Raw genomic sequence first — 13,629 nt, forward strand, 5'->3', positions numbered from 1 at the left:
GTCCATCCCAGATGCCTCCAAGCCTAGAGAACACAATGCCACTTCTGGACGTGGATAATGTATGAGACTTTAGTTTTGCAAAGTAAAGTTTTAAGTGATATTTCAAATGTGTATTATGTAGTCCCTGATTTCCTGAAACATGCAACAATATTTTGCACTATAGATGAAGAAAAATACAGATCCCTTCTAATCTTTCTTTAATGAACATACTTTTTTAACATTTCTTTACTTTTCTCTGCCCATCTTTGCTTCTTGAAGAACCATCCTTTCATAGATTCTGAGCTTTTTGTAAAAATCATTTCATTACAATCATTTGTTGACATCATCTGTATGAAATTACATCATTATTAATATTTTTACCTTGTTACTATTTCTAAATTTCCCCTGTTCCAATATTGTTTAAGTGTTTTCCAGGTCTGACATACAAGTTTCAAGCATTTAATAATAAAAGTGCTCGAGCCCCGTTACAACATTCCATCCCAAAAACCAAACACGGTTATAATGAAGTTATGCTATGCTAATGAAGTTAAGTTATGCTATGCTAAATGCTATTATGATGTTAATAAAGGTGAGGCTGTACAGAATGCCCAGCCTCTTTATTTTTTTCCACCAACTGTACCGTAAACGTACTGAAAACCTACCAAACTTTCAGTAACCTAACACCCCTAGTTCTTATACTTACACCTGTAAACTTTGGCCTGAATAGCCACCCACTGCTGATGAGGAAACTGCCTTCAATACCGAAACCACTGCATTCTGACGGACAGAGGCTGCCTCTTTTGCTTCACCTAAATGGTAAGTTTAAGTAAGTTTTAAGAAAAAAGAGTAGAATTCCGTAGAATTGTGTAGATTATTCTAAAAGACAGTGTTGGATAACTCCAGATAGTGTTGTGTGGTTTCTGTTTAAAGTATCTCTATAAGTGTTTCTGTAGAAAAGTTACTCTATTCTAGATCTATCTATCTATCTATCTATCTATCTATCTATCTATCTATCTATCTATCTATCTATCTATCTATCTATCTATCTATCTATCTATCTATCTCTCTGTGTCTCTTTCTCTCCTTCACTCACACATAGATTGGGGTTTTCAACTGTGTGTAAAGTGTGATCGGCAACAAAGAAAATAACGCCATAAAGGAGAACATTTTTGAGCGTCGTAAGAAAGGTGTGAGTGTGCGGATATGTGTTAAAAGAAATGTATCCCCATTTTTCTCAACAAAGAAGAAGCTAATTTTGTCAGAAATGTGGAAAAAACATTACAACCCATAAAAAAAGATTGTCATTTATGAATAAACTTTTTTGAACTTTTAGTTTCATTTTAAATTTCAAAGTACATTTTTTCCCGTCAAATTCCTAATTTAATATACCTGATTCGGTTTTAAAAGTATAGTAGATTACACTTAAATTATACAGGATTACATGACAAAAAATCTTCATCGATCAGTCATCCTTTTGTAACCAGATGCATCTTATTATGCCTATATTTGGTACTCTAGGTCTCAATGGCAAAAGAAATGTATACAGCCCACCCAGAAAAACCTAATATCAGGGAGATAGCCCCACGCCAATTGTCAAGTTGATAAATGTGACATTAAAATATGTACTTTCACTTGTGGTTGTTTAAATATAAATAAATAAATCAATGTTAGATAGGCAAAGCAGAGTTACGCTGCTTCAAAAACGAGTTTATACCCCTACGCTAAATGTGACAAAACTGTATAAAGGCTAAAACATTAGACTATGAATGAGACATACTTGATTTTCATTATGGCGCATCCTAGTGGCCAAATTGTTTGGAATTTGCAGTTTAAAGGTTTGGTGTAGTAAAACATGATAAAGAGTACTAACTTTTGTTGACTAGCCCACCTCCGTTCTCCCACAGCTTTCAGAGATCCAGTAATTATGTGCTTTTTGCCCAGCAGCACTCTTTACAATAGGCGCTTTGGGGCATCCACTTGCTCCTGCAGATAAATCGCTTTTTACACCACTATCCAGGCTCAAAGTAGTTCCACACCTCATTGGTAAAATCGGGAGATAGCTTCAACTCAGTGTGAAACAGATGCATTGTTGATCCTTTGTTGCTTGTCAATTATTTCCCTTACATTGATAATTCTTTCCAGGTTAAGTTTACTAGTAATTTTACACAATAGAGATATTACATACATACAATAGTACATTCTCTATCAGGCTGATATACACCATTTCCAAGATTTTAATATCAACTCCAAACTCCTTAAGTTTTCTAATTAGATACAGTCTCAGACTGTGAGAGTGTATTCTTATATACACTGTCAAAATAGTCTGTAAAATGTATTCCCAAATATCTTAAACACCTCATTCTTTCCACAGATTGGTTACACAGTATTAAGTATTAAGTGTGTTATTATATATATATTATTTTTCATACTCTCCCAGCTTTTTCTGATTTATTGTTGTAGTAATTTAACTTTTGTGTGGTGTTCGGGTCTGTGGGACCTGTTTTCTTTTTTCATCAAATGATACTAAAAAAATATTTTTTCTAAGTCAAACTCATTGGCATTGGCTCATTTTTTGTGAAAAACATATATCAAAACACATTTTCCATAAACACACACTGTACACCCCCGCCCCCCCCCTACACATTTATATTACATACAGTATGTTTGGCCAAGGGCTAATAAACATTGCTTCATTTGTAAATTTGAAACTAAACAAATTTCTACTCATATCTTGAGTTTAATTCATTTTCTTTTACATTTTATTAAAAAACTAATAAAAAAAAGAGTAGCACTTTTTAAAAGAAATGTAACATAAGAAAGGTAAAGGGCAAATATTACCCATGTAAGCTGTTTATATTGCTTGCAATTTAGGTGAAGCAAGCATGTGTAAAGCATTTTAATATAAAATTGCTTAATTTTGCTGAATTAAATACAAGTAACAAAGTAAACGAGTAACAAAAGTATGAACACCACACAAGGGTTAAACCATTTATCAGCACACTCGCATGCAACATACCCACAATGCTTACACAGTAGTATCATTTGATTGGCCAGGTGATATGAGCAGTGCAGTCGGACAGGGCTGGTGTGTGGGATGTTATTTCCACCCTTCAGGCAACATGAAGCTAAAAAGAGAACTGAGCCATTATGTATGTTTAATGCAAATGGTAAAACTGAGCTGTTCACAGTATGAAAACGGAAATCAGAAGTCAGAAACTGCAAAACTCTGACAATAAAAATAGCACAGTCCTCTGCCTCACCCACATAGTAAGTGACCATGATGACGATGAGATGAATATAGAACATGTTTCTCAATATTACCGGTACAAAACAATTAAAGCTTTATTAGACAAGATTCACCGATTCAAATATACACAGATCCAGTGATTTACAGCATCTATCAGTTGTCTCTTGCCATATGTATTTTTTCCCAACAACCTGATTAAATGAACTTATTAAAATATTATGAAACATATTAAAATATTATAACTATTTTGTTATTTAAATATTTAAATTTGGTATTTTACTAATGATTTTTTTTATTATTATTTCTATAAAGAGTTCTTGTGTGCTCCGGTCTGCATGGATACTTCTGCTTTGCATTTCAAGTAAGCAAATGTATTTTATTTCTCTCTGTTCATTAAAATACAAACAATAACTTTTTTAATTTATAAGCTTATAAAGTTATAAACGTATAACTAAATATATTCACTGAATAAATATGCAACTTATTGCTTTACAGTTTTTGTCAGAAATGTGGAAAAAACATTACAACCCATCCAAAAATGATTCAGTAATTTAAGATTAAACTTTAATTTAGTTTCATTTTACATTTCAGGGTACATTTTTTGTCAAATTCCTAATTTAATATACCTGATTCTGTTCATCAATCTTTCATGTGAATCTAAATGTAAGAATCACATGGATCACAATAAAACTTAAAAGTAAAAAATAATGAATAATTAGTAAGAAGTTTATTATTGCTGCAAACCTTTAATTAAATCCATGTTTACTTTTTTATGTAAACTTTTGGGGCTCTAATATAGACAAGCCATGAACCACGCACCGTGCAGCTTGATTTATGGCATGTCAGTGTGTCTTTGCTATTGTAACGACAGGAAAAGTATGCCTTGCGCAGCTTGAAACTCATTGGGGATGCACCTGTGTTGACAATTTACTGCCAAGATAGCAATACACCAGAAATTTTCCTAAACACACTTCACTTTAAGACCATCATGGCCATCAGTGCAGATATATTCACAAGTGCTGTAGAAGTGGAAGGCATAAAAGTGGAAGGCATAAAAATAGACATAAAAATAGACCCTTGGTCTACATTTTCACAATCATAAGTCTGAACATACAGCTCTGGAAAAAAATTAAGAGACAACTTCAGTTTCTGAATCAGTTTCTCTGATGTTGCTATTTATAGGTTTATGTTTGAATAAAATTAAAATTGTTGTTTTATTCTATAAACTACGGACAACACTTCTCCCGAATTCCAAATAAAAATATTGCCATGAGAACTTTCAGACCTCAAATAATGCAAAGAAAACAAGTTCATATTCATACATTTTTAAGAGCTCAGAAATCAAAATTTGGTGGAATAACCCTGGTTTTTAATCACAGTTTTCATGCATCTTGGCATGTTCTCCTCCACCAGTCTTACACACTGCTTTTAGATAGCTTTATGCTGCTTTACTCCTGGTGCAAAAATTCAAGCAGTTCAGTTTCTTAATCAGTTTCTCTGATTTTGCTATTTATAGGTTTATGTTTGATTAAAATTAAATTGTTGTTTTATTCTATAAACTACGGACAACATTTCTCCCAAATTCTGAATAAAAAATACTGTTATAATATTGAAATAACAAAAATGATGCAGAGCTTTCAGACCTCAAATAATGCAAAGAAAACAAGTTCATATTTATAAAGGTTTATAAGTTCAGAAATCAACATTTGGTGGAATAATCCTGTTTTTTAATCAGGGTTTTCATGCATCTTAGCTTGTTCTCCTCCACCAATATTTTGGATAACTTGGTCATCCATCTTCCTCTTGATTACATTCCAGAGGTTTTCAATTTGCTAAAATCAAAGAAACTCATCATTTTTAAGTGGTCTCTTATTTTTTCCAGAGCTGTATGTAGGCAGGATTGGGGAGGGAAATTAATATTTCTCTTTACTTTTTGTTCAGGTGTGCAGACAGAAAACACTGTACAGAGCACAACTTCAGCTCATGTTGTTCATCTTGGAAAAACAGCCACCATTAACTGTGATTACAACAAAACAAGTGAAAAGGAAACTTTTAGAGTATATTTACGCAGAGAACAGTTACTGTGCTCATATTTTCATCAGCTGAAATCCTGGAGGAAACAATCATGTAAAGAGAACATCAGATTGATCTGGATTCCAGAAACAGAAGAAGTATCATTTGAGCTGGTAAATCTTCAGATTAATGATACTGGTGTTTACACGTGTGCTGTGGAGAGACTTACACCCCCTCCTGTGCAGACTCTTGGAAATCAGAGAACATCGCTTCATGTGATCGGTAAGAATGATCAGATTCACATACCAGTACAAAAATACTAATTTAAAAACTTTAAAGTTAAATCTCATTAAGCCACTGTTTAGGTCACACTCATATTAATTAACTAAAATATAGCAGCCTAACATGTTACTGTCTTATTGAATGCTGTAAATATGTTTAAAAAGAAAAAAGCAAATCTGTCCTATTTCCATGGTGTGGTACCTGGATCCTACAGAGGTTGCACAGGCAGTCCAACTCCTTCAGGATGGCACATCAATATAACGGTATTCCATTGACAGAAGGTTTGCTGTGTCTTAAGAGTATCAGACATCGCAAGTTGCAAAGTTGATTTCAGGGAGGTCCAACACCCCCCCTTAATCCTGTTGGATGTGGTTGGTCCTTCTTGGTGATATGCTGACATTACCCTGGATACCGTGGCTCTTGATACATCACGAAGACTTGCTGTCTTGGTCACAGATGCTCCAGCAAGACGTGCACCAACAATTTGTCCTCTTTTGATAATGTTGTGTGCATTGCAATATTTTGAGCAGAACTGTGCTCTTACTCTGCTAATTGAACCTTCACACTCTGCTCTTACTGGTGCAATGTGCAATTAATGAAGATTGGCCACCAGACTGCTCCAATTTAGCCATGAAACCTCCCACACTAAAATGACAGTTGTTCAAGTTTCATTGTCCAACTCCTGTATTTCCATCCAACAAATTTGCATCCTTTTGTTCCTTATACATTACATATTAGACATAAATGATTAAAGTCATATACAGTTGCAAGAAAAAGTATGTGAACCCTTTGGGATTACATGGATTTTCTGCATAAATTGGTCACTAAATGTGTTCTGATCTTCATCACAGCAGTAGACAAACACAGTCTGCTTAAACTAATATCACACAAAAAATTATATGTTTGCATGGTTTTATTAAACACAACATGTTGACATTCCCAGTACATGGTGGATAAAGTATGTAAACCTTTGGATTTAAAAACTGGTTGATTCTCCTTTGGCAGCAAAAACCTCAACCAAACGTTTCCAGTACTTGCAGATCAGACCTGCAGAATAGTCAGGAGGAATTTTGGATCATTCCTCTTCACAAAACTGTTTCAGTTCAGCAATAATCTTGGGATATCTGGTGTGAATCGCTCTCTTGGGTTCATGCCACAGCATCTCTATTGGGTTGAGGTCAGGACTCTCCAGAAGGTTGTATTTTCTTCTGTTGAAGTCATTTAGTTGTTGATTTGCTTCTATGTTTTGGGTCGTTGTCCTGTTGCATCATCCATCCTCTGTTGCTTCAGTTAGTGGACAGATGGTCTTAAGTTTTCCTGCAAAATGTCTTGGTAATATTGGGAATTCATTTTTCTGTTGATGGCGCCAATCCGTCCAGGCCCTGAGGCAGCAAAGCAGCCCCAAACCATGATGCACCCTCCACCATGTTTCACAGTTGGGATGAGGTTTTGATGCTGGTGTGCTCTGCCTTTTTTTCTCCACACATAGCGTTGCGTGTTCCTTCCAAACAGCTCAGTACTGCTGTAGAACATCCAGGTGCTCTTTTGCAAATTTCAAATGTGTAGCAATGTTTTTTTGGACAACAATGTGTGTTTTTATAGGGCAGGACAGCTTTATCCAACACATCCAATCTCATCACATTAATTGGACTTCAGGTTGGCTGACTCCTGGCTCCAATTAGCTCTTAGAAAAGTCATTAGCCTAGGGGTTCACATACTTCTTTCCACCCTGTACTGTGAATATTTACATGTTGTGTTGAATAAAACCATGCAAACATATTTTTTTTGTGTGGTATTAGTTTAAGCAGACTGTGTTTGTCTGTTGTTGTGACATAGATGAAGATCAGAACACATTTAATGACCAATGTATGCAGAAATCCAAGTAAAATCCCAAAGGGTTCACATACTTTTCTTGCAACTGTATTAATGTTATTAATTATGTGTCTCTCCAGCTCATCCAGCAGTGTTTGTGTCGTGTGTGAGGGGGTCCAATGGAGTTTCTGCAATACTCTGCGCTTCTGAGGGGTTTTATCCTGCTGCTGTAGAGCAGGCCTGGATCAGAGATGGAGAATTTATCACCTACCTCAACATTTCAAACACATTCACACACACAAAGCACCTGAACACTTCTGCTGTTCACTATAACTCCAGCATCAACCCAGATGGAACTCACAGCCTCTCCTTGTATCTTCACCTGCTGACACTCACACCTGAACAGGTGATCTACAGCTGCTGGGTGAATCACTCCTCCCTCAGCCAGCCAATCACCGTCAACATATCTTCCACCGAGTGCTCTGAGAAAGAAGATGTTTGGACAGGTATGAGTTTATCAGGTTCTTTGGTGAAAGTGATCTGTATATTCTGCATACTATTAGGTTGCTGTAGCTGGCTTCCAAGTTGCTCCAATAATAAATGCTTGATTGGTGATAAATCTGAAGTATTGGCAGCCCTTAGATGTGTTGCAATATAGTGGAGACATTCCTGGGAATTGGCCTTGTGTGGTTGAGCATTATCTTGCTGAAAAATGGCAGTCGAAAGCCCTAGGATTATATGCAATACATGTGGCTAAAGGATATCCTGCACATATCGCTGATCTGAAAGTGTGCCTTATACCACTCCTAGTGGTGAAAGTCTGGCATAGTTGTATTATTTGCTACGTTGTAGATTAATATTAAAGACTTAAGAACTGTGAAGGAACATATAGATAAGAGAGCACTTCAAAATGATGGGTTTCTTTGATTTTACCAAAATAAAAACCTCTGGAATATAATCAAGAGGAAGATAAATGATCACAAGCCATCAAACCAAACTGAACTGCTTGAAAATTTTTGCAACAGGAGTGACATAAAGTTATCCAAAAGCAGTGTGTAAGACTGGTGGAGGACTATTTTTATTTGGAATTTGGGTGAAATGTTGTCCATAGTTTATAGAATAAAACAACAATGTTCAATTTACTCAAACATATACCTATAAATAGTAAATAACATTTTTCCCAGAGCTGTATATGCAGTTAAATAGAAGACAAAAGAGTGTTTGGCTTCCAGAAACACCTGATATAAAAACCCAACCCATGGGGTTTGGGACAAGTTGGGGCACAGAGTGAAGGAAAAGCATTGAACAAGTGCTCAGCACCTCTAGAACTCCTTCAAGACAGTTGGAAAATTATTTTGATTAAATCATAAAGCAGACTGAGAAAATATTGCCAAGCATAAGAGCTGGCATCAAGGTAAAATTAGAATCTATATCGAAATATATAGTTTGGCTTGTTTAACACTTTTTTTGATTACGTCATAATTGCATATGCTTTAAATGAGAAGGGGTGTGTTCAACTTTTGACTGGTACTGTATCCCTTCACAAAGTCTGTCATCTGGGAAAAGCATCTTAGAATATAGTTGACTGATTTCTCACCAAGAGGTACACTACCTCAGGGTTGCTTGCCTCTGAAAGAATGTTTATAGGGCAGAAAGGAAGAACTTTTACTAATTTGACTACACTTGCAATAATGTACTGTACAATTCTGCAGTTCCTGTCATTTAATTAAAATATTAGTGTTGTGTAAGAGCTTTTGATTAATTAATCCTCATTTTTGCAGGTGTGATTTTTATATCGGTGGTAATCAGCTTTGGTGTATTAATCGTCATCCTTCTGACCCTTGAAGTTCAGTCTTTGCTTCAGTAAGTTATTTTCTTATACCTTATACAAGTTGATTTTGTGGATTTGTATTCGACTAAGTTAAAATACAATAGAGTCATGTCTATTGTGCATTATGAATTATGGTTATAATTATAATAATAAAAAAAGGTGCTTGTAATATGTTATACATCAAGATTAAAATAGCATATATCTATCATTATTAATACATTCTTATGATGAACACCTGTTACTTAAAGTGTACGACGACACATTATAATGCTTTATAAATTAATATAACCTGTTATAATATTTAACATAAATATACTTAATGAGTGGTTAAAAGTAATTGAAGAATGCTTTGTTAAGGCAATTAACAAAAGTTGATCGAGCACTGAAGAGTAAACGTCCACAAAGCAGGCTAGAAAAAGTAAGTGAACCTTTGAATTTAATAACCTGTAGATCCCTCTTTAGCAGAAATCAGAACAGCAACTCAGAACATTGCAATGATTAACCCTAACAATGATTAATCCACACAAAGATGTGCTGAAATGTTTTGTAGAGGCTTTGGATCAGTTCAATAATGAGATAAAGGGTGCATATGATTTTAATTTTAAATCACTGAATTTTCAGAAAGAATCTCCAGTCTCCAGGTGATGGGATTAAAACATCTGATCTTTCTAAGGTGAGGTTTTATCTTAGTATCAGGCTGAACTCTTTCTTGTGTTGTACACTTTGGCTGTGACTAACTTTCTCACGCATCCTTTATCTCACTTTGTCAGGTGGAGTTTCACATCTTAACGTCATCTCCACACTCCTCTCTAATTATGTAATCCAGCAACGCAAACAGATCAAATTGCATTTGTTAAGAGATAAGGCTGATTTTAGTTGCTGTTAGATTACATTTATTTTGCTTTTTATACTTTTTTCACAACAAGTTAATGTAATTGTGCAAATTATTTGTGTTACCCTCATTTTCACCTTAAATAAAACATAAAATGTTTGATGCACCTTTTTCATTTCTTGTTCTCTCAATAACTGCAAAATAAGCCCTGGGGAAGAAAAGTAGCCCAACCTAGTCCTTTCTCAGCCAAAATTTCCATTGCAGCAACTCAAATTGGTAGACAGTCAGTTGTTTGTGTGGCCTCCATGTGCATGTATGAATAACTGACAACGTTGTGGCATGCTCCTAATGAGACAATGGATGGTGTCCTGGGGATCTCCTCCCAGATTTGGATCAGGGCATTACTGAGCTCCTGGACAGTCTGAAGCCGGACCTGGTCATGTCAGATGGACTAAAACATAGAGTCCCAGAGGTGTTCTACTGAATTTAGATCAAATGAGCAGGGGGGGCACTCAATGGTATCAATTCCTTTATCATCCACCCTGCAAAAAAATAACTGGCAAAAACTAGATTTAAATTGAGACATAATTAATTTAATTTAAATTTAATTTAAATTGAGACATAAATGCTTAAATTAAGCAAAAAATCTGACAATGGGGTAAGCAAAAGTTCTTATAAAGTATTCTTAACATAAGCAATAACGAAGCCGTAATTACACTTTGGGCACGTGTTTCCACGTAGATCCACGTAAACACAACAGTGAGTGGAAATGGAGGAGCTACTGAACGCGATGTCATGTGACAGAGAAAGCCAAAAAACTCACTGGTCCTCCTGTTTTTTTTCAGTTGCAGTCCAGATGCAAAAGTTTTACCACTGAGTAGAAGTGTAAAATATTTTTCACAGACGTCCCCCTGACAAACTAATCCAATCTGGATAGGGTTTATGACGTTGTCCATCTCTCCTCGAGTAACTGCTTGGAATGGAATCTCTTCCATTCACTTAAAGGCCAATTTACACGTCTGCGTCAAACCTATGCCGTAGCTTATGCGTACCCTATGCATGGATGCTGAACCTATGCTGTAGATGCATCACGCAACATGCACAACAGCAGCTGTGATTGGTCAGCTAAGCTGGCCACACATTCCTGCCTTTGCGGTTTAAACAGCAGAGAGACTCAGAGATGCAGATGCACACAAGTGTAAATGTTTGCTGCTGCATAGGGCGCTCGCTCAGGCTACACCATAGAGAACGTCTTGACTGGATACAGAAGTATAAAACAGACTTAAGACTGTGCCAGGAGTCACAGCAAACCTTGGCATGTATTGATGTGCCATCCTGCAGGATTTGGACTACCTATGCAACTTTTTTAGGGTTGAAGTATGGCACCATGGTACTAATAGTGATGTCGAACTAGTAATGCCAAAACTAGAAAACTAGCAGAAAATGTATGAAAAGATGAGGAGGGAAAAAATGTCAATGGTGTCCACCTATTAAACCATTCCTGTTTTGGGGATTGTCTCATTGTTGCCCCTCTAGTATATCTGTTGTTAATTTCATTAAAAACAAAGCCACTGACCACTAACCACCGCACACCAACACACACACTTAAATAACTAGATCAATATCCCACACACACGTATCACATGTTGATGCTTATTGCCCTATTGAAGTCTGGACTGGAAATTCACTTTGGGTACAGTAAAACATAATAAAGGGCACTAACCTGTTAAATAGCCCACTTCCATTCTACCACTGCTTTCCGAGATCATGTCTAAACTTCTTATACACACATTTTAGGTTCTTAATGCCTTGGTTTAAATGTCAGGGCTCTCCGCATTCTACCAATGAGATGTGGAGCTAGTTTTTATCCTGGATAACTGTGTAACAAGTGATTTATCTGCAGGGGGAAAATACGACATGTTAAAACCTATTCTAGCCTGTTTGGACAAACTGCACAAAATTGCTGGATCTCAGAAAGCTGTAGGAGAGTGGTCGTGGGCTACTCAACAAAGGTTAGTTCTCCTTTAAGTGTTCCCCTGTTTGCAGTTAGGTTTCACAGTGTGACATTGAGCTGAAATATTTTAAAGTTGAGAAACATATGGTATTTGTTCTTGTATATGATTTTCTGTCACCTGAAAAACTCCAACACTGAAAATTCAGTCTCTTGACTCAAGTATGCCAAAGTCCTTGCTTAGTTAATAACATTTTAATGTAAAAAAGTATTACTCAGGTTGCTGAAATCAGCCAGTACACATGCCAGCATGAGAATAAGGGGAGTACCCCCACTTTTTGTTTCCACTTTAAGAACTGGCGAAACTGCCTGCATTCAGAGCACCAGGCATAGATGTTAGTGGTGACCCCATTTTGAAGAAATGTGCACGGTGAATCTCTAGTGACAGTTGATAGTTGACCCTGCAGTAGCTTAGATTTTAGATGTGGGTAATTTGCATGTGACCAATAGCTGCTGCGCTATATATATATATATATATATATGCACTCCAGAGCTGCTGGCATTGTCTTTTACAATAGCGGAAACTGTGCTGAAACCACGAAAGGAGATAAACGGACTCCTCAGCCTGACCCAAATGGTGAGTGTAAATGACATAAACAGTCAAGTTTATTTAAAATATTAATAGAATAAAACATGTAGCTTGTGTATTTACTTAAATACAAATACATTGAATAGTCTATTATTTATTTATTTATTTATTTATTTATTGTACATTTACAGCAGCTTCTTGCTCTGAGTAAACATGCCATTTAAAATTATCTCAAAGAAAGGAAAATAATTTTTATAACTAAATAATCTAAATTAGTTTAGCTATCTTAAACACATGATCTGCCATGACAATAAAACCACTGACAAGTCAATTAAATATAAATTAATTATCTCTATACAATGGCACCTGTCGATGGGTGAATATTAAGCATATAAAGCAGCATATAAACAGTCAGGACTATATTTGTTTCATTCATGCACACAAAATGAAACAAATATATCTGCTTTAGAGAAAAGCTTTATGCTGATTTTACTTTTTTTTACATTTATTTTACTTTTCATATATTTTCAACAAGACTGAATAAAATGCATTCACTGTAAAGAAAGATATTTTAATATCTCTGTGCCTTTTTAATCTGAATAAAGCAATTGAAATGCCAGTTGTTTCAGAAATATTATTTTGTCTCTTTATCTTAAGCATTTGGGTAAAATGTTCAAACTAATTTCCAAACAACTTTTGGATTTTTTTAATACATATTTTTTAAATTTAATCTACTGTGGATTTATGTTTGTTATTTTTTAAATACACTCAGTTTGGCTGGACTCAGTTTGTCAACGTTGTAATGCAATATACAGTCGGGCCCATAAAACCCGCAAATGTGCAGCAACTGAAGATTGCTACAGTAAAGGACGCTCTAGCATCTCATGGGAGGAAATGTAACACTTGTTGATGCCCGTGAGTTCCAAACATAAAAAAAAATGCATAAAAAATAATAATAATAATCCTTACACAAAAAAATGTGTAAAAATGTGTCAATTATTATGTAACTACATGAAAGAACTGAACATTATTTAGTAATTACTGTATATTATTTAGTAACTGCTAACTATTTAGTGATAGATACTATGAATTA

General features: G+C 35.4%; 1 protein-coding gene and 1 long non-coding RNA gene across 2 annotated transcripts; both read left to right on the plus strand.

Moving 5' to 3' along the window:
• The first annotated feature begins 507 nt into the window (after nt 1-507).
• On the plus strand, nt 508-9,200 carry LOC107196917 (uncharacterized). Its single transcript, XM_022680705.2, has 5 exons — nt 508-795; nt 3,539-3,587; nt 5,168-5,521; nt 7,474-7,839; nt 9,115-9,200. Exons 1-5 carry the CDS (start codon nt 793-795, stop codon nt 9,198-9,200), a joined length of 858 nt encoding a protein of 285 aa, XP_022536426.2. The 5' UTR covers nt 508-792.
• A 287-nt stretch (nt 9,201-9,487) lies between these two features.
• On the plus strand, nt 9,488-10,155 carry LOC125784895 (uncharacterized). Its single transcript, XR_007427521.1, has 2 exons — nt 9,488-9,837; nt 9,935-10,155. It is a non-coding gene; the product is annotated as an uncharacterized LOC125784895 (long non-coding RNA).
• Nucleotides 10,156-13,629: the final 3,474 nt, after the last annotated feature.

Source organism: Astyanax mexicanus, chromosome 20 (assembly GCF_023375975.1).
Source record: "Astyanax mexicanus isolate ESR-SI-001 chromosome 20, AstMex3_surface, whole genome shotgun sequence".
NCBI lineage: Eukaryota > Metazoa > Chordata > Actinopteri > Characiformes > Acestrorhamphidae > Astyanax > Astyanax mexicanus.

Coding starts and splice junctions, on each gene's coding strand:
- LOC107196917 (XM_022680705.2), top strand. Junction 5,522..7,473: donor AACATCGCTTCATGTGATCG/GTAAGAATGATC, acceptor GTGTCTCTCCAG/CTCATCCAGCAGTGTTTGTG. Junction 7,840..9,114: donor GAAAGAAGATGTTTGGACAG/GTATGAGTTTAT, acceptor TCATTTTTGCAG/GTGTGATTTTTATATCGGTG.